The sequence below is a fragment of the Sparus aurata genome, chromosome 6, assembly GCF_900880675.1.
Source record: "Sparus aurata chromosome 6, fSpaAur1.1, whole genome shotgun sequence".
NCBI lineage: Eukaryota > Metazoa > Chordata > Actinopteri > Spariformes > Sparidae > Sparus > Sparus aurata.
In genome coordinates this window covers 32177306-32203545 of record NC_044192.1, presented here as the reverse complement: position 1 = coordinate 32203545, position 26240 = coordinate 32177306, and the positions used below count along the sequence as shown (strand labels likewise).

The 26240-nt window shown below is 39.7% G+C and overlaps 1 protein-coding gene across 3 annotated transcripts in view; it reads right to left on the bottom strand.

The window, feature by feature from the left end:
• Positions 1-11141: 11141 nt before the first annotated feature.
• Positions 11142-26240, bottom strand: part of cntn6 (contactin 6) — a 127511-nt gene continuing 112412 nt past the window's right edge. For 2 of the 3 annotated variants that reach the window (XM_030421354.1, XM_030421353.1), the window contains 4 exons: positions 22118-22298; positions 17070-17182; positions 16088-16256; positions 11142-14071 (listed from right to left, as the gene is read on the bottom strand). In XM_030421354.1, the coding sequence (XP_030277214.1) occupies positions 13983-14071; positions 16088-16256; positions 17070-17182; positions 22118-22298 (552 nt within the window). In that variant the 3' untranslated portion in view covers positions 11142-13982. Of the gene's footprint in view, positions 14072-15558; positions 16257-17069; positions 17183-22117; positions 22299-26240 lie in introns of those variants that run through there. The other variant, XM_030421352.1, reaches the window with a different exon arrangement.

Genomic DNA, 26240 nt, shown 5'->3' with positions numbered 1-26240 from the left:
TGGGAGAGACTAAAAGAGACGCTAAAAGAGAGAGAATATTTGACTTACATTCATCAGGTGACACAAACATGCCGCCAAATGAATGATAACTGCTTTAATGTGTAAATAAAGTGTTAGCTAACACACTCGGAATATGAAGGTGACGATATGTTTGCACAAACAAAACGGCAAAAAACGGTTATAGCGGGTTTCGGTAAATGATCTGTCTACTTTTCAACCAGCCGCTGCCTAATATAAAAACTGTACTGTGATCATGTGAACAATGTGCGAATGATACTCATTATGTAATGCAGCTCCTTGTTTATGTTGCCCCCGGTTGGCACAAAGAGAGAGCTAATGTGTAGCAACAGTGAGCGGCAGTTACAAGTGATCCGGCTTCACCAAAATCATGTAATGCCATTATGATGCTACCCACATAGTGCTGAAACAAGCGATAGGGGGGAGAAGTGGCTGAGACACCATTGCTCTTCCTGAAACAATATAATAAAAGTAGATAAATTACAACTATCGTTCCCATTAGGAGATGAACAATAATGTCAGTTACAGTGATCCAGCTGCACCATCCAAACATACACATGTGTGCAATAAAGCCTCATGCAGTGCTAACAGTGTCCACATGTGTACACAGTACTCACACTGATTGCCTGACACAAAGTAAGCAATGAAAATAAACGCCTTCGCTAAAGGAAAGTCCAGACAAGATCAGGGCTGAGGCACAGAGGAGACAGCTAGTTAAGTGAGTGAGGGCATTTGAGGTCAACTGCACATTTCTTTTCTGTATTTACCCACTTTTCTTTCTAAATTACTCGAATATTTGCTCAGCTTCCTTTATTACAAGCATGCATTCATCCAGTCTGACGAACATTTTAAAGTCCATTTTGCTCCCCCTCATCGTTAACAAATGGAGTCTGGTGATACAGCTAACAAGCTTGGTTGTTTTCTGCAACATCTATGCATCTTAATGATGTTGAAGCAATTGGTTGTCTCAGTAATTGCATCTTTGAAGAGAACTGCTTCAGAGACAGCACAAATGGCAATCCTCAGATTGGTAATTAAAAGTGTGCAGTCGGTGCTGGGATGGGATGATTAAGGCAGTATAGACGCTCTACTGACAGATGATGGAAGAAAGTGTTATTGATGACAGTGCAGAGGAGGTATCAGTGCAGCTCTGCAACACATTTTTCATCCATCTCCAAGCTGTACACACACAACTCTGTCACATTATGGACTAATAACAGGTGTACTTCTAACATGTAATGTATTACTACTACTTACTATCAACTGGAAATAACAAGTTACGTGACACTGCGGTATTACTGTCTGTGTAGCATATTCATTCATAACTTTGTCATCATTTTTCTTATGTTCCACCATAGGCTGTGTTTAGACGGCTCTCACTGCAAAAATTGTCAATGGGCCCTTATATGTCCACATGCCCTCACTTTTGGGCATTTTACTTCACATTTCTATAGAGTTTTGTTTCTTTTTTAATGAAGTAACATTACAACCAATGAATCCTGTAGATGAATAGCACACTGGTATCAGATATGATGACACAATGCTAAGCAAAGCATTTGCTGCAGGCACTCACCTAACTCAGCAGATCATTTGTGAAGCCCAGTAAACCACAGTGAGGAACAATTTAGGGAACACACCCCTACCAAATTAAGCAAATGACTCACTAAGACCTTTCACTATATCACCTTTAAGGCAGCTGCTTAATGTGAATTGCAGAGGTGCTGGAGCCATTCTACAAGTCGGACTGTACTTTGAGCCACTGAAACTGCAACTGGAGAGGAAAACAGGAAGAGGCGATATAAAACAAACTTTTTAAAAATGGGTTTGCTTTAAGGCTTCAGGTATTCAGGTAGAGAAGAAAAACATGAAAGGAATCATACATGGAAGCAATTATTTTGTTGGCAAAATAATGCAGTGAATAATGATATCTGATGAAATAAATACAACTTCAAGAAGGACAGGGCACCTGTGGGAAGACAAACAAAGAAGAAAGCTGCATATACATTACATGAACATTATATCATTAGGAATAGATATTGCTTCAAACATGCTTTGATGTCGAAAAGTATTACCGCTTAGAAATCTATTCCAGCATCTGATTTGTATCTGGATATATGCTAAACAAGAAAACAACCACAACTGCCTCAAGTCAAAATTGTTTCTTTATTACTGATAGAGCAGGAAAATGTATTGGAAGAAGGAACATTACATTCTGCCGCTCACAAATTAAGTACATTTATTGGCAGTTCAACATATCCCCAATACGTCTTTCTCTATATCTCAGCTATACACAAGTATCAGAAACAGCAAAAAGCCAGTACAGCAGGTAATTAAGATTTTTTTTGAGTTTGTAGCTTCCTAGTAAATGGTACAAAATTTGGTGACTAATTTTGCATCTAATGTCACTGAATTACCTGCTAACTGCTGGTAAATGTGGCTGCATTTAGCTAGTAAGCTCAGTTCGTAGTCTTTTCTGTTGACTCAGGAGCCAAACCCAACAACAAAAACCACCTCAGTGCTATGTTCCCTGTTGATCCGTCTTGTTGTAGGCTATGTTGATGTGCACAAGTCCTGCTGTATTCACTGGAAACTGCCAATCCAGGCACAGTCTGAGGACTGCTAGCTCCATGTTGGGGATGTAGTGCTATTAGCTACACCAAAAGCCAGGCTATACCCTTCACACTACCCTTCGCCATTTTTTGAAGGAAACACGTTGCTGTGCTGAGGCACATAGATCCACTAGCTGTTTTACGAGAACTTTGAATAACTTGAATTATTGTTGGGTTGAGTCTACACAGACTTAATTATGCTCAATCCTATTTCCAAATTTTACCCCCACCCTATGCTTTTGAATGCCCCTCAGAAGAGACTTACAATGGTTAATGGTTGAAATCTCCCCCTACGTCAGCAGTATACTTTTAAGCTGAATGGAGGACGTTGGCATGAATGAAAATTCAATGTGCCATCATGCTGTGATCTCCACTTATGCTAACAGTGGCCGCTATATAGTTAAGGCTTAAATATAGCCCCGATAGCCTAGCACAGAGTCAGCCACCATGGCCATTGGGTTGAAACGGGGCAAATGCATGTGGTTACATTCAGTCAGACTCAGCAACTGGTGTCTGAAAGGATTCATGTAAAATGCATGTTTATTTGAAGAGCTGTGGGAGGCTCTCATAGCTCGCCCTGATGCACGTCGCATTGGGCGAGACCTGGTGTAATTGAGTCTCAGTTTCATAAATTTGAATAAACACATAATGGCTGATGTGTTTTTTGTAGAGTAATCATGTCTAATCAGGTGTAGGCAGTCTTACAGAATTTAAGTGCAGTCATCAATTCATACTGTTATTCATACTAATGTATCACCCTATTTTCAAAGTAGATTAATGCGCTAGATCTTCATGTTTAGCTGCGAAAATGTCTTTAAAAGATTAGAATAAGACTAATTACTTATAGATGTAAGCCTGGCCTCAAGGAATAAAGGATAAATGGAGCCTTATGGGTCACTTCCTGCGTCGGTCTGCACTTACGTATGCAGTATAAAAAAAGATGACACACAGGCAGCACATGATGGCATATGAACTCGTGTTTCACTGATCAATAATTTACAATGGACTGACTGACAACTTTCAGGTCCCTGAGGGTTTTCAAGGTTAATGGCGTACATGCATTAATGGGCTGAAATGTTAGAGGTCGCTCGGCAGGCTATAACAGATAAGAAGACAGTATTGTCTTGCTCTGAATGACAGAGGAAGCTTTGCGCCTGAGGTAATAGTGAAGGTGGCGGAGGTCAAGTAAAAAGACAAATCACTTACAAGCGCAAAACACGTCAAATTCAAGAAGTATAAAAGGGCATTGGATGGTGTATTCATGAGACGGTTGTTTGTTGTAAGGGTTACAACCCTCAGGTGGTAATCAATAATGGAGGAGTGACACAGTAGGTAGTGAATAAAGTTACCAGGAATTCATAGACAATGCAGTGAAGACGTGCTGTAGTGTATGACAGGAGATTAGACGTAGGACACACTCAAAACTGAAGAGTGTCGGTGTTGTCATTTCCAGCCTTCACACTGTTCCAGATGTGTGAAAAATATAGGCCACGTTCACAAGGCAGTCCTTCCCCGCTCAGCTCTGAATTGTTGCTCAAAACTGATTTTTTTTTTTTTTTCTTACGTTTTCTTCATATCTATTCTGGGATGTAACCAATATCTGACACCAATATAAACTGACAGCCATGTTGAAAAGACTTTTGTGAAGAATGACAGTAACGGAGGATGTCACTTTTCTGCAGCTTGTTTTGAACACATTTTGGGTTTTGATGCCTGCCCTCTATTTTTGACTTGAATTAAGGCTTCTCCCCGAATATCAGTCAAGCCATTGTTTCCACTCCCTCTCCACAGTTGTTTTCTATTGTCCTCCAGGACAAAGAAAATCCTCGTTGAGCCCGTTTGCCATAGTACCAAAGTTAAAACACTACTATCAGATGAATGATGTATTAGATTGCAGTGTAACGCATCATTTGGTTGGTTCCCTATCCAAACATTGTACAAGTGAATTTGAAGCTGCACTAATTGATACGTTCAGCGATGCTTCTGGCTATCTGTCAGTCCGCCACTTTGCTTCAGTCAAATATCATCACGGAATGGACTGAAATAAGATTTTGTGTCATTCTGCGGTCACCAGAGACTGACAGTGCCTTTCATGATCCCCTGATGTTTGATCTGTCATCATGATCTGTCTTCATTACTATTGGATGGATTAGCACACATTCATGTCCACCTAAGGTTGAATTTCTATAGCTGGTTTCTGTTTTTATATCCAGCGCCATCACCAGGTGAAACATTTCCTTAGTCGGACACTTGAGTTAATGAGCAGATAGGCGTACCTGCAAAACTAATGACTATCCCATCAGTCTCAGCTGTATTTGGCTGCTAATTAGTACATTTTTGCTTTCGATACAAAGGTACCAGAAGCTCTTTCATGCTGTCTCTTCTCCCCGACAGCGAGTTGATGCACAATTGCATCAGGAAATCTTTTAAGAATGTGTTTTGAAAAGCGTTATACATAATAATAATGTTTGATGATATATTATATATGATATATATTATATTATTTCAATGGCTCAGAGTACGTTGTTATGTAATAATAATATAGGTAGCAAACTCCTTTCATGGAATAACGAGAGAGAAACAAACGTGTGTGTGTGTGTGTGTGTGTGTGTGTGTGTGTGTGTAAGGCTGAGTATGAGGTTTACAGTGATGTTCTACTGTAGCTGTGAATATAGCAGTGCAGTGTGTGTGGGTGTGTGTCCAGCTCAGGCTGTTCGTCTGTGAATAAATGCTGCAACTCCTCAGGAACCAGGCCAAGATGTTTCTTGCTTCCCACCAGCTGATCACAGTGAAGGGTCAGCCATGGAGCTATTGACCACTTCGCCCGAGGCTCGCTTTAAGCAGAAAATTGGCATTTTGTGCAATTTTGGCACCGTTTTAAGTTTCTGAGTGCGTGTGTTTAATGCTGTGATCCTCACTGAAGTTACAAAGTGGCTTTGACAGAGGCACCATTCACCCTGTTACGGGATGTAGCAACAACATTTATCATTTGTATTTAACCTTTCATATGAATGTCAGCCTGCACCACCTTGCACTGTTTTACTGCATGTGTTGAACCCATGACCTCACGTGATCTTACACCTCTTAGCACTGTGAATTATGACCAGACGTACGCATGAACTGTATGAGTTACTGTTGAGCATTGACCTCACTGCTGTGTGTGCATAATAACACTCTGTGCTCCCTGGATATTTGGTTGTAAGAAGGTACTGAGACACCTTCAAGGCCGTTCGACTTTCCCGTCTTGACTGTGGACCTCCTTTGTGAGTTATTATCTGTGTAGCCTATAAACTGTGACTTTCTGTAGTCTTTGCGTCAGTCTCACCCAGGATTACCTGGTGGACAGTTCTGACCCTTTATCGGAAATTGACTGACTCTGTTTACTCCTCACTTTTCTATTATATCACTTTGCACAAATTGCACAAAGACAACTTTCTGGGATTCATCTTTTATTTGTTCTCTTCTGTATAAGAATTTCCACCATACATGACTCAGTACCATCAAAATCATTTCAGAGTTGTTATTTGAAGGTTAAAAAAATGACCCAACCAGCTAGTCTCTTTTGAGTGACAAGCCGCTTCTCCCATTGGTATTGCCGTTTTCAAAACTTTTCAAGGTGTTGAATCACAGTTGGACATTTCGGTATTGTGACAACGCTAAAGCATGCTAAACTAAAATGTTGAAAATAATGAACATGATAAATTTAAATAATAAGCACTGTAATCGTACAAACTTAGCCATGTGCGTTGTTGCCGTAGACTCTTGCCTTGCTTTAAAAACAGCAAGACTAGAGTGTAATGTGAATGATGTCACTTAAAGTAACACTTTTTAGCCTCTTTTTTACTTCATCTGGTGCCTTATTGTTTATTTTAATCTCTATTTACCAAATCCATCCATTCAATGTCTGTCTCGTGAAGGAATGCTGACTGTTTGCCGTCGTCTGATCAAGAAAGATGCCCAAATTAATCTTTTCTTGCCTCACTGTAGGCACTCTCATCATTCCCATTAGTGCTAATAAGACTGATATCACCAAGTTAATGGCTAAAATCTGTGTACACAACATTTTTTCGATAAAGTGTGTTGGGGAAAGAAACCCAAGTGCTCGGACAATGAAACAGATTGGGTATGAACTCAAAGGTCAATTTATTTGGAAGAGAACATGAGGGTGAAAAATATTTCTCCATCCATCACCATTAACAGACTTCAGATTCAGTTTTGACCCAGCATACTTGCTGTCGTGCGGCAGGTTTTCAGTGCGATGAGGAATTATTACTGACTTTTTGGTGGCTCGTTCTGTTGTATAATCAGGCAAGACTGTCTGTGGGCTTTGTTTCTCTTTCTGTTTGTCCCGTTGTCACAATTCTGCTACCATCCCTGAACCATCCTTATGCTGTATGAACATAAGGCATGGATCGAAATACTGCAAAATAACGCTTTAAATTCTATATTAGGCAAAAACCCTTGCGATTTCGTTTGCATCTAGGGAAAGAACTTTTTCCCTCCATGGTGTCTTTTAAATTAGGTTTCATGATTATTTCGTGTCAGCAGCCTCAGCGAGATGTCAAGGGTTAGCATGCGATTCTGGAAAGAAACGTTGGCACCCACAGACTCAAGCGAAGAATGAAAGTGATAACCGCAGTGTTTGTCAGTCTGATCCTTCAGCAGTGGTCTTCCACACAGAGCCTCTTCCCTGTGAACCTGGGAGAAGAGCTCTGCAGGCTGCCTGTCAGCTGTCCCATGGTGCTTGGTGAGGGCTTGTGGTCTTTTTAATTCCCAGCCAATCTTCTGTCCATCACACTTCTTTATCCCTACTTTAGAGCTCAGCTCAGGTCCACACACTGTCACTTTCTGACATATCTCGCAGCCTACGCCTCGACAGTACCAGAAAATATTGTCAGCTTCTCCCCCCGCCCCCAACTCACTTTCAATACAAACAACAAATCATATTTTCAAACTGGATGTAGGAACAGAACCTCCTGCCTACCTCTCCACACCAATCCCCTCCATATTTGACTTTTCTCAGCATGTGTGTATGTGTGTATGTGTGTGTGTGTGAGATGGTGATGTGTAGAATAAAATAAGAGCTCTGGATTTAGCTCCTGACAGATCACTCCGTGCTTATCAGGTGACCCAAGCAGTTTCTCCGGATTGTCCCGCACGAAGCGTCGCATGTTGATAATAATGAGCGGAGGCGGATTCGGAGCTGCACAACATGCACAGCGCAGCAAAGGTAAAGAAGCCCCTCCTCGAAAATGCTGCCATTCTCAGGAGATTTCCATGAATATGGGATTAGCTACAAGCTGTGAGTCAAGCTCTGGTTCTTCCAGTTGCTTTACATATTTAAGGCCGAATTTTGCACCCGCAGAACAGGCGGCTTAGAGTCAAAGGAGATTGTGCAGCGGTTTTAGTAAAGCGGGAATGAGTCCTGGGAGAGTATATTGACACAAGTTCCCGAAAATTCCCAACCTACGGGCCTTATCAGGTCTCCAACTTAAACGATGTGTCAGACAGGGTGAGCCAAATATCATGGCGCCAAAATGTGTCATGCTTGCACATTACGGTTTACCTTTGACTTTTCTTCCTCTAAATGTGCGAGTGAGAATGTTTAAAGATGTAGTTAAGAAAAAAAAAAAAAAAAAAAAAACTAAAGACATCCTGCCATGTTGGACATACTTCCAGTAAATCAATTTCTTTATGACACAGAGATGATGAGCTGTGATCGGGGGAAGCTTCCGGTGGGCTCTGAGGAAAAAGTCGTGCCGCTGCTGATTTTATCTTCCAGGACTCATGCCAGAGATAAACTGCCTAATCCATCGCACATTTAATTGCAACCTGGATCGTCACCGCTGATATCAACTTTATGAGTGTATGTACATGACTTTGATTAAATATTCTGCCTCTCTAAATAGCAGGTGCAACACATTCCCGTACGACGATGCCGGTGATATCTCACGGGGCTGCCAGGCGATATCAGGAGCGGCAGACGGTCTTTTTATAAATACCTGCTGGTGGTTTTCTTGTGATGTGTCTTATAGTTTTTTTAAGGAATGGTTTGGCAGCCTACAGTACATTGTCCTGATAAAGCTTGACCGTTCACAGACACAATAGAGCTTCAACTCCTGTTTCTTACTCGGTTCTGTCTGCAGAGACTGAGTGGATTAATCTTGTTTCAGCCCTCGAACTGGCTGCTTTCGCCTGATTTCAGAATGCGCTGTTGCTTTAAGAAATCCAAACGAACTTCACTGCAGAACACTTAGACCAGATTCATCACACACTGTCCACATCTGACCAGCACCTCTCAGCCAACAGAACGTCTTTTTCTTTTTATCTGTCAGCGTTTTCGGCAACGGCCATGTTATTGGAATAAAAGTTTATTGTCAGTGATAAACTGATCTGTGTTTATAGTTATTGTGAGCGCACGTCGATCGATCCGTACATTTTGGTTTATTAAAAACTGACTGTGGAGTGAGTTAACACACATTGTATTGTTCTGTCAGCTTAAAATCTTCAGGGTTGGTCAGAGTTTGTTTTGTCTTTTAACTCCCCGTCTACGCTGTGGGAGTGTTCAGCATTGTGTCGGCGCATGTTTTATATATATATATATATATATATATATATATATATATATATATATATATATATATATATATATAAATATATATATCTGACCGGTGTCACATTGTAGTGCACTGCCAGAGCTGGAAGATGAGAGGTTTTTTGTCCACAGCAGCTGTCTGTCATGGTCCTGTCATTTCTGCCTCCTTTTATTCGTTTTCTGGGTTTTGTGTTGCCTGTGCTCCTCCCCAGCCTCCTTTTCCCCTCCACTCCCGGCCCTGCATCACCTTCATCAGTCCTGCCCTGTTCCCGCTGCTGTTTCCTCTCCTGTGTTCCTCCCCAGCCTGCTTTTCCTCTCCACTCCTGCTCTGCATCAGCTTCATTAGCCCTCCCCTCTTCCCTGTGTTCTTCCCAGCCCATCAGCTCCTCTCCTGCTCTTCTTACATCCTCACATCATTCCCCTCACTGGTGCTTCTCTGACTCTCTTCACCTGCGCCTCCTCCCCTCCTCAGTTTAGTTGGTGTTTAAATCCAGTCAGTAGTTCCATTTTTATTATCTAGTCGTCTGTTGTCTTAACCTTATCCTGCTGATAATGTAGTTTGCCTGAGGTGAAAAGCACATGGCATGCTGTTATTTGACATGCTTACTACAATTATCCTGGATTCTTCTGTATGATTCCTCAGCGCGTAACTAGTCCAGCATTGCTCTCACCTACCAAAAAAAACCACATCAAATAGTGCAGAATGATTTGAGTGTGCTACTTCCTTCGGTAGCGGTTTGCCAAAACTGTTATTGCGAAAATCCTCAAAGTGTTGCCAGCCGTAACACTGAAGGTAACAACGATAAAAGGAGTGAGCAGCATGAGGTCGATAGTCTTGTGGAGCACTCACACATTCTTATGTGAGACAGTTTAAGAACCGACAGGACTTCTAATATATTTTCTCCTTTAAAATCAGATCGGTGAGGAAATTAAGTAATCATGAGTTATATGGATCCCTAATCTAAGATCTGAAAGGGCATCATTCAGCAAGGTAAACAGTCGGTGTAGCATTTGTTTTAAGGCCAGCAGTTTCAAAGAAGTGCCATTGCGGTTTTTTTTGTGTGACTGTTGTAAAAACCTAATATTCTGAGCAGTACTACATTCCAGGTAGAATGGAATTTACCTGTCAGAAGTCCATTATAAATGTATTAAGCAGAATGATGAAGGTCAGCGTTAGTTCAGTCGGGGAAGCCTGACCACGGGTGCTTCATTTTCCATCTCCGTTTAACCAACCACATCCTGCCACGAAAAAAAAAAACAAATCAGCCAATCGTGTCTCTGCTGTCAAACTTGAAACCGCCCTCCTCTCTGCTGTCAGCTGCCATGTCAGCCATCCGTGCGACCCTCCTCCACCCCATCCTCCTCCAGCTCTTCATATCCAGCTCCACTCACCAGAATCAACTCCCGCCCTCCGTCAGATCTACAGGATATTTCTTCCTCCATCACCGCCACCAGTGTCTAGACTCCAGCAGGGAGGGGGGGGGGGTTTCTTTTCCTCGACACAGCTTCATCACTCCCCGGAATATAGCTTTATCACGATGGAGTCTAACCGCCAAAACTTTCTCATGCTTTTATTACACGTGGCAATTAATCTTCATGTTATATACAAGTCTCTCCTGATTGAAATGTCTTTGTATTTGTCTCCGTCTTTGCTCAAGAAACGTCTGAAAACAAATCTTTTGCTAATTTGTCTCTGCTCCCCAGGGAATACTCTGCCTCTTTCTCGCCTCACCTTTCTTTCACTAGTACACCTGTTATAGTCCCACAGGAGACGGATATCCCTCGGTGTACCTACACACTAGATTTGCTGTGATTTTTCCACTGTACACTCCGTAGTACAGCAGTAATCTCCCGAGACCGAGATCCGCTGGGTCCCAGCGAGGCACATCAGTCCCACAAGCTAAAAACACATCCACTGATTACAGGCTTTCAATGTGAAAATCTTTATTTGTCATCTCACAGAGACATCTTATTGTTTTTAATACAATGGTATTACATTACAGAATTAACAAATTGCAGATTCAGTTAGAGAAGCAGATTAATCAGAAATGAAGGGAGAAAAACAATTTAAATACAAATTTGTGACATCATACAGAGATATTCTAGCAAAAAATACATACAAATGATTCATAAAAGCATTTAATAGGAAATTGTAAAGGGATTTAAAGTTCTGGGTAATGAAACAGCACATAATAACTCCTTCAAAGCAGTAAGGGTCGGGTTGATGTACACTAGGCATGACAGATCTCGAGTATGTCATTTCAACATCTGTGTCTCATCTTGAGGATAATAACGTTATCTGTGTTATACTTTCCAGCAACACACACACACACACACACACACACACACACACACGTAATAATAACAGATGTTTGGTTAACATTTTATATGACAAACATACTGTATGTTAAATATTAATAGGAAAGTGTGTCGTCCCAAAAGTGTCACACAGATGTGTTGAAAGTGGCACACCCTGAGAGTGTATCTACAACGTAATAAAAAGGCATCAAACCATATGTGAAATCAAATCTGTGCATAGCAAACAATTCCGAAATCTTACATGTTACAATAGCACATCTTCACTTCTTTACATGTCACCATGGCAACGCTCGTTGTAACGTAAGCGAACCTTACTCCTTTTACCTTTAATCAATCAGCAGTGCATTGTATGAAGGTAACAACTTGTCCCCACAAAGCACGGGTAGAATTCATAACATCAATGATGACTGCATTCCATTTAAGGTGAGCTAGCAGGGTTACATGGCCTAATGGGACACTTAAGTGAACGGAGCCATCGGTGATGTTATTGGTCACACCTGTGGTAGTCCTGAACTGACCACTCTAAATGTCCGCTGTGAAAAGGCTCTATTATGTTCCTCTACAGCTATTTTGAATGCGATAATGTAACAATATCAATTATGTTTTCCTCAACGATGAATGTAAACCATGTGCAGAAGATTCAGTGCTATAATTGGATATCCTGTAACGTACAGTTAATGTATTCTAAATAGCAAGATATGAATGCTGATTTGTCTTGCTGTACGTACATTGTTCAAAGATAAATGTTTCCTTGATCAACATGTTCATCTAAGATGCGGTTTCTCGTCAGTATGGTGGACGCCTATGCTGACATTTAATGAATATCACACTAAACAATTCTCAAAGAAATGGCAACGCGAGAGAGATTCAGGAGAGCTCTTACACTAATCTATATCAGTTTTAGGGGTACAAGACGCAACATTACATGAAATATAACACATTTTTATATTTAACAAATAAAGCAAGTAACATTTTTACATTCAACATTTGATAGGCCTGCCCTTTTGCAAAAAGTTATACAATCTGCGTGTTTTAAAGACGGTCGATGACAGATTTAAAGAATATAACGTTGATAAGGCAAAGCAGCTTTGTTACACACCTGTGAGGAGTTAAGCTTAGGATCTGTTCCCAAACACCAGTCTATTTTAGCAACAAATCCAAGTGCTTACTGATCATAAGACTAGCCAGCGTTTCCTTGTATAAAATCAATGCAGAACACGTGTAAGGCTGTCCTAACTCTGTGGATGTACAGAGGCTGTTGTTAAAGTGTTAATCCTGATGGTCATCTGTTTTAATGGATTATGCTGACTGGCGGTGACAAACTAGCAAAATCCGCATTATTAACTAATATGCGCTCTACTTATTAGATCATCTGATAGTAGAAAAATATGAACAGATGATTGTTTTTTTTTAAAGGAGAAATTACGCTAATTGCCACTGTTTGGGCAACATTAGCAATTACAGTGTGATACAATTTAGTCTATTTTGGAATGGACAAGCCAAGCTTCTCATTAATGAGCTGCCTTTGAACAGCACCCATTTTGACTTGTCACAGCAGGGAGAGCACAGACGTTGAGATGTTTCATGTGGTATGACACCAGAGGATGAGCCATTGTTTGTTGCTAATGCCACGTCACCAACATGCACAGAACACTGGGGCACGCATCAATTCCTGTGGATACTTGTACATCCTGTGCCTATACCTGATATATCGGGAAATGTGTGTATTGGTTTTACTGCTGAGAGTTAGATGAGAATACCAACGCGACATCGTTTTGTGCACTTTGACTACAGAGCAAGAGCTGGGAGTCGGGGTTTAGCATAAAGACTAGACTTTAATGTGTGACTCTACTACCAATGGCATATGGCTGCCGTTGAATTTTGTTTTTCATTTAAAGGATTAACACTTTAAGTCCAAACGATGAGAGCAAGGGTGAATTATCACTAACCAAATTCTTTTGAATGGTATATGTGTAGCATGTGAAGTGACTGAAACTTGTACCGTTTGGTCTGTAGTCTTAACCCTAACAGCAAGCCGAGAAAATAACTTGGAAGTTGAGGCAAAATAGGTGGAAACAGACAGTAGAATGGGGAAACTGGGACATGAACCTGTGCTCAGCTTCATTTCAAAATGACAGATAAGAAATTCATCTCTCCGTGTTTATCAAGCGCATGCATCCTGGTAGGATTGCAGTGGTCCCGAAAATAGGCAGATGAAAATATATTCTAACTATGCTGTTTCCCTATGAGTAACAGTCCAGCCACAGATTTGTGGGCATTTGACGACCTGTCAGAACACTCTCCTTCCCCAGTTTTGGTTGAGAAACTCTCTTAGTTGGCTGCTTATTCTGAAAAATCTGAAAAGTAGGAGTGGATCAGGGGCTATATCCAATCTAATGTCCAGGGTGAATTTTAATATATCTTACATTTTAAATAAGAAGCTACAAAATAAACATAGAAAATACAAAGAGCATCATGAAACAGTAAATCTTCACTGGAACTGGATGCACACATCCTTTTGAGTTGAGACCTAGAAAGACAAGAACAAAAAATGAATATTAACCATGGAATCATAATGGCCTTATAAGAACTTAAAAATAGCAAGACAAAGACAGCCCATAGGCCTGAAATGGTTGCATAGCGATCTCATAGACATGTGACTTAAGTAATTTGGTCCAAGTCTTAGGCAAGTACCAAGTCATTTTTTTAGGCAAATCAAGTCACAGGCTCTTTCAAGCCAAGTTCCAAGTTCAGCCATGATACTGCAAGTCTTATCTAGTATCTGCCCTTTATTAGGTATTAGTACCTGACTAGTTACAGTATTATTGGCTAGTTTACCTCACCCCTTTGAAAGATATGACAATGTATTGACATACATAAGATAACACACTAAAACACGGACAAGTCATTCGAGTCTTCATGTCCTAAGTCAAGTCAAGTCTTGATGTTCAACTTCCAAGTCCAAGTTGATTCTCAAGTCCTTCATTTTTGTCAAGTCCAGTTGAAAGTCATAAAACAAAATGACTCAAGCTGACACGAATCTAGTCAGAAATACTTAGGTCCACATCTCTGCAATCTAAATGTGTAATTTTGACAATACAAAATGTACACCCTAGTACTCATGCAGTGTACTTTGGGACAACAACTATATCCTGGGAGTATTTGGGATTCTAAAAAAAGTCAAAAGTCAAACTTATGACCAAAGAGCTATGGTGTTGTTAAGTTGCTCACACAGGCTAAATACCACCAACATTCAAAACATCACTCAAAATTCATACATATGTGTTTATTAGGGGTCTAACAATCAATTGAGTAGATCAATATATCTATTCAATAATCAGCAATCTAATGTGATCATTGCAACCTGAAACCTCAATCCATCTCATTGTTTTCGGTTGAGTCTTTATTTTGAAATTCCCCCGGAACATCTGTGTCACCCTGTCCGTCCATGCACACCGCCTTCCTTAATATTCAAGCAGTGCTTGCACCAGGCAGGTAATGGCAAGCAGCTGAGAAAAAGATGATGAGGATATTTACTCTCCTCTCAGGATGCTAAGGTGCTGCTGTCACAACATCTGTTTGAACAATGTTAGGATGGAAAGATGTGCACGCAGGCTAAAATTCAACTATAATGTTAGAAAAGTATAAACAATACATGCAATTTGATAAGCTAGGAGTACAGGAAAAGTCTGCTCGGCGCCAGACTAATTCATGCACTGTAAAATCCCATATGCATTAGCTAATAATGGTGACTAGCAAAAAACTATTGTTTCATCTCGCTTACAGTTAATATTGAGCAGAGTTGTATACTTTTGTGAAATGTTCTTGTTGTTGAGCATTGTTTTGTGTGTGAGTGGAGTCCGTTTCACAATTACTTGTGTTGCTTTTTATGGCCAAAAGCAGAAAAGACAAGGGTGGCAGCTTCTTCTGTAATCGTGATGAATGGTCATATGATGTCATGTCATATTGATCACAGGCCACTGAATTGAATAGAACCAAAATCATATCACGACAGACTCTCTGATATCTGCAAATATTGCATTGTTGTCAGAAGTGTAAATATAATATAGTATCGTGATGAAACTGATGATTTACACCCCTACTATTTATATGTATATGTGTATACATGCACATATGTAAGCTTACATATATGTGCACTTGTGTATGAGTAGAAATGTTACTAAGTTATATACTGTGCATATGTATCACCTCAATGTGGTTGCATTCTCGCTTTTTAAGGCCAAGTAAGTCATTTTAAGTATTTTTGAGCTACCCTGCCAACACACAGACAGAAGAAGAGGACTGAAAACACAACCTTGTGGACGGAGATTACTTTGTATATTTTGTGTCTCCTCTTCCTAGTCATGTGGCGCAGTCTTATTGCAATTTCTGTGTGTATTCTGAAGGCCTTGTTCAAGCTACGGCAAAGCTGATAAACAGTATCAGTCACACAGGGGATTAGTTACACAGAGTGCACCCATCCCACTGCCTCTCTGCTTAATTCCAACTCCAATCATTTGCATGCTGCACAGTATTCGAAACTTACTGGACATCTTTGGTATGCGTATGGGCCCGCTGCTGGCGCCGTCGCCCCCTTCGGTCAGAGCTTTGATCTCAATGAGGTAGTCCTCTCCGGAGGGGATTTGCAGCTCCACACTGGTCTTATTGGTTTCCAGTACGGTGGTCCTGCCATGCCAGTTCTGACGATACACAACCTGGAGGAGAGTTTGGATCCTTGGATGAGCTTTTCATTCTTTTTGCCTCAACAGTCAGAAATGAGACCGTCTTGACTTCATTCAACATGTTTAAATTAGTGTGGAAAAACAAAAGCAGGAGAAGTGTGCGCAGTCAGATTTGGATTATGCAGTCTCTCTGTCGAGGAGGTAATGAATTCGAAATGCCTCGCGAGGTGCTGGTTTGGCCCCGATGACTCAAAGTGGAGGAGCAAAGGCTTTTTCAAAACAGGACCTCACAGACATCCTTTTTATCCGTCTAGTTGTGTAATTTCATCTTCATCAGCACGCAGCATAATGCTTTTTATTTCATAGTTCAAAAGTACAGAGAGCCAGTCTGTCAATTTAGATTTAAAAACATTCAAACTGACATTTCCACTTTTATTTCGCAGTGTTGCCTTCTCCAAATGATTAAACCACTGCTGCCTCCCCTACAGCTTCTCAGAAGACTAATATATATATATTTATATGTTTGTGGAAAGCATTATCAAAAAGCAATATTAAAAACAGTGTTTTTTTCATGCAGGTATGCAAAGTAGATCAAATATGATTCATTGTCGTACTGCTGGGGAGAAGCTTAATTCCTTCTGTGGCATGACGCCTTCCATTTTATCACCTGGAACAGATCTTTTAATTTTGAAAGGCCAGACAGGGCCAATCCATAATGTAATACTGGAGTGCTCAGGTCTATCTTTCCACTGCAATGAGAAAGCCATTTATTGGGGTGACAGCTGTGGAGGCTCTATTTGTTTCCCCCCAGTTCTGGACTTTCTGCTATTACTCTGACAAACTCACCTTGTATCCTGTCACCTCAGACTCATTTTCCATCGCCTTGACATGTTCCCAATTTAGAAAGATCTTCGAGTTGGTCAGGTTCCACTCAATATTCCCTGGGGGCTGACTTGGAGCTGGGAGACAGGTAATTATACAGACACAAGGTTCACAAATGAATGAATAAATCATTGCCATCAATACTGTTCTCTATACTTATTCTGCAGTTTCCCTTGATGCGATTATCTGGGGCCGGATGTATAAATGACGTGTACGCACACAGAACATGCAAGCTCCTGACCCTGAGCCAAACTTCGGTAAATGTGTAAAATCTTTGTAAAGATAGCTTCGAGGCAAAATGATGAGATAGACATATAAGGTGAGAGACATAAGACATAAGTTTCAGTTGTTTGCCAGTTTCACTGTTTGTGTTATTTTTCAGTCCAGCATTCTGTCAAAATGTCACTGAGAGGTGAATTTTAAAGGTATAATTCTAAATCATGAGTGATGAATTTTATCATTTCTTTATATATAATTGAAACCATAATCCGCCCTGTTAGTGATCTTTTCATTAGATCTGGAATTGTGTAGCACTTTGTAAAGTTTATTTCCAGACGAGCTCTGCGGATGAATCATTAATCATCGTGATGTTTCATAATGACGACTGACATATTACTGTGATTATGTTTTACAGGCGCTGTAAATAGCCTCAGCCATATTTAATGGTTACACTTTTGATACTGTTGGGGAGCATCAGTGATGAAACACAATCAGTTTTAGGTTTTCCTGTTTTTCCTTTACTAAAGGGTGTAGAAGGGTCCGGCTCAAGTGCTAGTACACACAGCGGAAAATCACATAAAATAACATTTAAATGCCACTGTATAATATTATATTAAATTATATTATGTTATATTATATTATATTAGTACACTGTCTTATTTTGCACTTTGCATCATTTTTTATCACATGTTTCTCACACTTTCTTATCGATAAATAACATTAACCCTGCTGAGCACCAAGGATTTCAACATTTTTAGATATTTCTGTTGAAAATTGGGTGAATGAATGAGATTCAAATGTCAACAAAGTCCTTTTGTCCTCTTTTTAAGCAACTAAAATGCAGTTACAACATCAGCATGAAGAAAACATGTGTAACCTCGGATTTGTTCATTTCTAGGGTGAATGACGTGATGACATATGTACAATAGGTAACCCAGGCACCGGCCTGGTTGCGACCTGGGCAGCTTTCTGGGGAGGAGCTACTGGGCCGAGAGTGAGTCTATCCTTAATGTGAACGATAAATTGACGTCTTGGAATAGTCGGGGAAAAAAAACAAACAGTTGAACCAGTTCTAACCATCTTTTCAACAGGAAAATACTCACTGTGTGGTGAATTATATCAAAACAATACAGAGGTTAAGTGGCCTGTAGCCTGTAACACAGTGGCATCCAAACATATTTTGCACTTATTTATTAACCATAAGCATGACAAAAAAAATATAGGCCTGTAGCTAGGAGCCTATTGTATTCTAAGCAGGCTGATCACATTTGGTTTTGTGATTAGCCTAATAGTAAAACCAAACGTGATCAGTCTGCTTAGAATACAATAAAACAATACACACGTTATAATTCAGTATAATAATAATAGAAATATGATATCATAAAATATAATGTAATATAAACTGCATTATTATTATAGAACATAATATGATATAATATAATATAATATAAAATAATATAATATAATATAATATACAGTGGCATGTTAATGTTATTTACTGATAAGGAAATGTGATAACCACATGTGATTTTCCACCATGGCTCCTGGTGATGGAGATGAGTCCACTATTAAATGAGTTGGGGAGGGGGCACAAAAATCAATATGTTAATGGTTTCTTAAGGGTGTTTCTACATCCAATTATGGATAATTGTGGGAGTGGAAATGAAGCACCCTCCTGTTTCCACATTGACACAGATTTTTAACACAGCATCAGGGGTTGGCAGGAACGTATAAATCTGACACCATTAATTGGCATACATATTTCTGTCCTTGTGCATGCACACAGTTTTGAATGAGAATCTACACATCAGACTTTATGCATCCAGCCCCTGGTGCTGCAGAAGAGTGCACTCCATACTATTTCCTCTGCAGTCTTTCTTGAGGACGCTGGAGAAAAATGGAGGTCAAGAAAATAGAAGAAAATCCATAGTCTTTGATTAACCCTTAATTTATGTGTTTGAAAGCACAGGATGAAATAGGATGAAATGAAAAGTTCATCCTGAAGCAGCACAAAAGACTTTACTGCATCATATTTCAGCGAACAGCTTCGGTGGCTGGCGGTGGCAGAGCGGCTGAAGTGAACACGGAATGTGGCATGAACTTGTGAAATAGCTGAGGTTGAATGTACATGTTCACGTGCCAGGAGTCAGATATTAAATGCGTACTGAGTGACTGACTGGCCTCAATTTGCAATTGCACATAACATAATAACAATAATAACACAGTTAACGGTCATTGATTTGATGCATTTCTGTGGTCTGAGGCTGTGAATGCAGCTTCACATACACTTCTCTCTTGTTTGCTCCAGTGTGTAGGATTTAAGAGGATCTCTTGGCAGAAATGTAATCTAATATTCATAATTATGTTTTCCATTATCTTAGAATGAGCACTCTATATCTACAGAGGGAGCGGGTCCTTGTTCCGCAGAGTCTGATTCTGGGGGGCGTGGTGTGTTTGATTTGTTGCAATCGTCAACCTCAATGCTAGGTGCCATTAAACCCCACACACCAGACCTTTAAAAGAAAGTTTCAACATTTCTCAAGGCTGTCTTAAGGCAACAGTCAGAAGCCCATATGAATATTAAAACAGTTTTTTTTTTGCTGTGCTGACTTCACCTGTTCATACCGGACATTAAGAGATCCCTTTCTCATTCTTTTGTGGAGGTGAAAGCACATCAGTATAAATGTGTTCGAAAGTTTAGCTGCTTTGTAGATTTATATTTATTGTCCCTGTTTTGAGATAGACTTGAAAAAATGTGAACCTGTCATTAATGTTTTCCAGTTCTCTGCACCAACTTCTCTTTAGTTTTCACATAACTCTTACATTAGGTGCAAGTTTTGCAAAGCAGTGCACTCTAAGAGCAGATATATGGCAAGATTAAGGTTTCCTGCTGACCTATTGTTTTAGTCTGTTTCCTAATGAACAGATGTGTTTTCTCGTCACTCATTCTCTGCGTTAACACAGCTCTTGACTGTGAAAACAGCAGGAAGTCACATGTAACCTCGAGGTTGCTTAAAACAATGCTAAGAGGGTCGGAAAAGCAGCTGTGATGTAGACGTGTGTGAACATAACGCCGGAAAACGGATTGAACGTCTCAAAATATAATTAAAAAGGTTTAAACTTATGAATCGATGCACTATCTTGATTAAGGAGTTTATGTCTACAGTTATTTTTCTTTTGATAAACCAGTACATAATTTTGAGGGTTGACACATTTTGTAGTATGTATTTACTGTTTTCAAAGGGGCTCTTTGAATTTATATCAAGCAATTTATATTAATTTACCTGTATTAAACCCTTTTTTATTGGCCATACATGATCAGATTGCAACATGATGTGCAAAAAGGGAGACCTAAGCCATCTCTATGTGTTGCCTTTAAAAGCCTCTGGATGATTTGCTTAAGTTGTTTAATGCTGCTTTAGAAATCAGGGCTGCTTCCATAAACCAACATCCGTCCTCCAGCACAACACAGAGGTTCCATTGTATTAATGATGGATAAAGCACTTTTGTTTTTTTGTTGTTTTTTTTAAATAAAAAAAAAAGTTGTCAGTTGCCATGTTGGCATTGAAAGAAGCTGAGGTAAAAGTATGTGCGACTTCTGTTTAATCACACATGTGGTTGAATTGTCCATGTGGGTGTAAACCCAATTTCAACAGAGCAATTTCAACTGTTCGTTGAAATGTAAAAGATTCAATTGTAGTTGAACTGTCGTTTAAAGAGTAAGGGATGAAAGTTATCAAAATGACAGTTTCAGTCAGAGTGTGACTGTTGAGATTGTTAAAGAAGTAGCGAACTGTAAGTAAAAAAATCACCAAGATATTCATCACTGCTTATTGGTTTATTTCATTTTTTTTTTTTCCAAAAATTAAGCTTGCTTCATAATACTGTAAATATATATATATATATATATATATATATATATATATATATATATATATATATATATATATATATATATATATATATATATATATTCGTATGGGATTATTTTTTTGTACATGATCATCAACACTGTAGCCAGACCTGAACTAAAAATAAACTACTAGTGAAAAAGAGGGAACTGGTCTTAAGAGTCCCTAAAACAGCGACCCAAACACAACCCACACAGCAGCAGGAAGGTGAAAAAAAAGCGAGCTTCAGTGATAAGCTGATATCCAAAGTCCAGAATGCAAAAAAAAAAAAGGCAGGCAAAGGAATGTCCAAGGAAATAACTATAGAGAAATATTAAACTGAAGACAAACCACAGGCCATGGAGAACAAAGCGGGAACATAGAGAACACATAAGGGACAGAGGTACCAAGGAACGAGCACAGGAGACGCAGGAGAAACAGATGAACCAGCAAAAAGTGAAGATAAAGCACAGACTGGAAAAGGCATACACGTCAGTGAAAGTAGCCACCCTCTGGCAGAAAGAGGATGATGTAAAAAATAGTAAAGACGTTCTGCGTGTCAGTTTGTAGCAGAGAGAGAAATGGCATGTAAATGGTGACAACAGCTAAATGGAACTATCCGACCTGTCAGTTGGAAAAATAAAAAAAAGTTTTGTATCCACAGAAGCTAGAAGCTGGTTAAATTTTATTTGTCATTTTAAATAACAAGAAAAATGAATATAGAAACAAAAACATAACAAACTGGCAGAGTTCTTCCTCTCTATATTGGCAGGGAAGCGATTTGTTTCTGAAAGCTTCTGCCTACAGACACCTGCTGGCTAAAGGAATAAAGACAGCGTAAGTAAAACGATGAGCATGTTGTAAAACAAAGCACGCGTTCTGGTCCTGTGAGTGTGGACTCACGTGGTTTCTTGGTGGTGATGTTGAGAGCGGGGCTGCAGGGTCCGAGTCCAGCGCTGTTCTGGGCTCTGACGGAGATCAGGTAGACGGTGCTGCCCTTCAAGCCAGTGAGCAGAGCCGTGGTGTTGGTAATCCTCACTCGCTCTGCTTCGCTCTGTCGAGATCCTTTCTCCCAGAAGAGAACCTGGACCAAAGACACGCAGGTTAACACGGACCTGCAGCCATATTGCCTCCCTGTGTCTTTTGTTTGGTCTGTTTTTAGATCCATAACGTGGAGGCAACTTAGTCAGGTCAGACCTCATTTATTTGGCCAATTTCCACCAGAGACTATTGAATTTGTGTACGACAATTATTCTACAATGCATCTATGTAGGTCAAAAGTAAAAGTTTTCCATATAGTTAGAGACTGAGCCCGCTGACATACAGTATACAGCAGTGCACACAGGGAGCTTCTGCTTCTGCTTTCACTTCATGAAGTTCTAAGTTCATCTAGGTTTAAGTCATCAATATGCTGAAGCAGTGATTCTATAGGACCTTACTTAAAAGGCGAAGGGAGAAAAAAAAGTTCCATGTTATCTGCTACTGTAGGCCCTCAGGCAGTCCAACCCACATTTTTTAAACTACTAAGTGATACTGTATCTGACAATCAGCAATACCACGAGCAGCTAGCAGTGAGGAGTACATGGATAAGGACCTTGTCAGAATCTGTATTCATAGGGAGATTGTTTATGACCCGAACACAAGACAGGCAAACCAGACATGAAAATGTCAAACAGATGGTTAGAGAGTAGGTACTTATTCAATTGGCTGCACATGGATTTTTCAGGGATCTTGGTTGGGAGAGGCAGATTAGCGACAGGGCCTGGAGCTGCTGATAACAGATGCATCTAGGGTGTTATTTTTTCTTCCCCACAGCAGTTTAATTATAGCAGTTTTACCAGCACTTGGGAAAATACCTCAATGACCTGAGGAGAGGAAGTTTACGGTTTTAACATCAACAGAATCTAATGTCACACTCAAAGAAGGATGAAGGAGAGGGATGTAGGGAGACTTAAATCTGTCCTGCTGCAACTTAACGTCTTACGGAGACCGTGGAGGGAAAGTGCATCATACCATCAGTGTTTTATCAATACAGATGTTTGTGTGTGGGAGGCACGGATATTTAATGTTATGTTCTATATGGTAAGCTTCAATTTCTGTATCAGTGATTGTCTAATCATAGCTTAGCAATTGTACTCATGATGGCGAGCTTGTCAAACTTTGCAGAAGCAAAAAAAAAAAACCTGTTGGATTAACATGAAAAAACAATATGTCAGTTGCCCTTTTTTAAAATAATTGATTCCTGTTTAAACTGAATTTTATTTGTTCAAACCAACAATATTTTGTTATAGTATACGTAATGTTTACATGTTCTAGAATCTAACTTCTGATTAAAGTATTTTGTATATATTATACGTACCTGGTCTTACTTAATTGTTTTAAGTTCAACATTTAACTATAGCTCATATTTCAATATAAATACAGGATCTCATAAACACATTTCTTGAACAATATTTTTATTATATTATTATATTTTTTTATTATTAGTCAAAGGATACCATACAACTCACTGGACTGAAAATCCACTGAATGCAGAACATTTCAAACGCACAGTTGAAACAACTTTAGGTTTAAGGTTTAGGAGGTCACAATAATATAGTGCAAATACTCAGAGTACCTTAACGTCATTTTATCAGTGGACTGTGAAATGTCTCTATATGAAAACATTACAGTGTCATCAAGTGTAAACAGGACTTTAATCTGTCACAATTTTTTTAAACCTCATTTGGGGATACTGATAGTGACTTAACAGATATTTATCTAAATAAAAATCTTAGCAGTTCATTGCTTAATTCATTTAATTATAATGATTGTATTAAAAGGTTAAAGTAACGGATAGATTAATACTCTCCTAAAGAGTTAAAACATATTGTATTAATGTGGATCATGTTAGTGATGTGTGACGTTTGGACTCTGATGGGTGCCGTACTACTGGAAAACATAAGCATGCAATTAGATTATAATAGCTACAGGGCTTTTTATACTTGCATTTTCTGGCTGTGAGCTACAGCATGACTTGTTGATATTTGATGAGACCACAAAGCTGCTTTTGTTGTTCCACCACGGGAATTTTTTTCCAGTGAGATTATGTCTCACTGAGGCCATTATTTACTTCGGTATTGGCTCGAAAAAATTTGCTCCACTCCACTGTAATTAAAATGAGGGGGGCAGTAAAGTGGTTGCATCCCGGTGGGATAATGAGACGGTAATATTATGCTACCAATGTGCAGATTGTAAAAACTGTTCCGGTATTGCCCATCAACAAGTGGTTGCTTGGGTGGATTTGAAGATACATCAAATGTGACAGTGCTCAAGTTTCACTGCTATCTGTGGAAGCTTGGAGAAGATATGAAAAAAAAATCATCAGGCATTTGTAAATAGTCATATGCATTAAAATAGAATAATGCAGTAGAGTTGAATGCAAGGACTGATTTGGCTGAATGAAAGAAGTTATGATTACTTTCAAAAGGCAGGCTGCAGCCAAGGATGGAACACGCTCCGCCAATTTCTCCCTCATTGCGAGGGCTTTGTCGCGGACCTCCAGAGCTTTCTACACAGTGACAGTCTGATCAAATCTGTCAAGGTTGGAGAAAGTCTGTTCATATGTATATTTTTAACACAGCTGTTATCTAAATGACCTGCCGGAAAGCAACTCTAGCTAGTTCATGTTAAGGCAATTGTTAGATAGCAGCCACTAGCCATGCTAACATTAGCCCCCATGAAGCACTTAAAAGCTCATCTGTTCATACTGATGTTCATAATTGCAACTTTATTTTACAGTCAAGAAGGGAACATTACACGCCTAGGCAAGTCTCACCAGTGACATTCAACCATCACATCCCAGCAGGCCTTCAGCATATTTCACCCCATCACAACAATCAGACAACAATTAACACAACACGCACACAATGTACTGTTTCCACTCTACAAAGAGGAGTGCAGAGTTTAACACACTTGGAGCAAAAGATCCTTATGAGATCTTCACTCTGGGTCACACTCAGTATGGCAGCAGTGTCACTAATGATGGACATAGCTGTCCTAGCTTTACCATAAAGGTCATTAAATGACTTTGCCGGCAGCCCACAATCTCTCCAGCTGTTTTCACAATTCTGGCACGCCTGTCTTGTTTGTCAGTGTCAAGTGTCCATACCAGACGGAGACATTAAACACAGGAATACTCTCTATCAGGCTTACATAAACTTATTCCCATGTTATAAGTGACCCGGAAGCAATGTTTCATGAAATATGTGCCAAAGATGTGCTGCTGGAGTTCATGGAGCAGTGTTACAGTACATGTTTCTGTCTAGAGGTACATTTGGTTCCCTTTGTTTCTACCGTGTGACACTTTTTTACAAGAAGAGAAAAACAGCTCAGTCAGTCACAATGAATTGGCGATATGAAGGACAAATGAGCGTTTCACTTTCAGGTGGCAGCAGAGGAGAGCAGCAGTTGAAAGTATATGTTTTCCAGTGATACATTAGATTTCTTCTAATGGATTTTTGCTGTTGCTCTAGCCAAGGGCCTTGATTGACTTCTGCTGCGCCTTGAGTGATGCTGCAATGCCTTTATGGCGGTATTATTCATATTAATTGATTTCATTTGATTTTAACTGCATTTTAAGATGGTTGGATAACCACAGACGGACTACCTCTCCTGATTTCTCAGAAGCTTCAACAAGCAGTTGGGATACTTGGTGCTCATCCAGCCATAAGCATTGATGCACTGAGTGGTGCTCTAGAGGCTCTGTGGTAGCGGTGAGGGATATTCTAATATCAACAATTATATCACCTTTTCAATGGCAGAACCAACACTTGAATGGGCAGTCTCAGATCCACACAGCTGGGGAATACACTGATTTAAAATTCACCAAAAGCTTCATGAAGTTGGAAAAAATAAGTAACTCATTCAATTCATTTTGTCATTGTGTGGATACTTGAGATAGGAAGGAGTTAAATATATGTGAGCTCAAAGAAGAAGCTGTAGCAGCAGAAGTCGTAAATTAAAAATGATAAAAGGTAATTTGCAG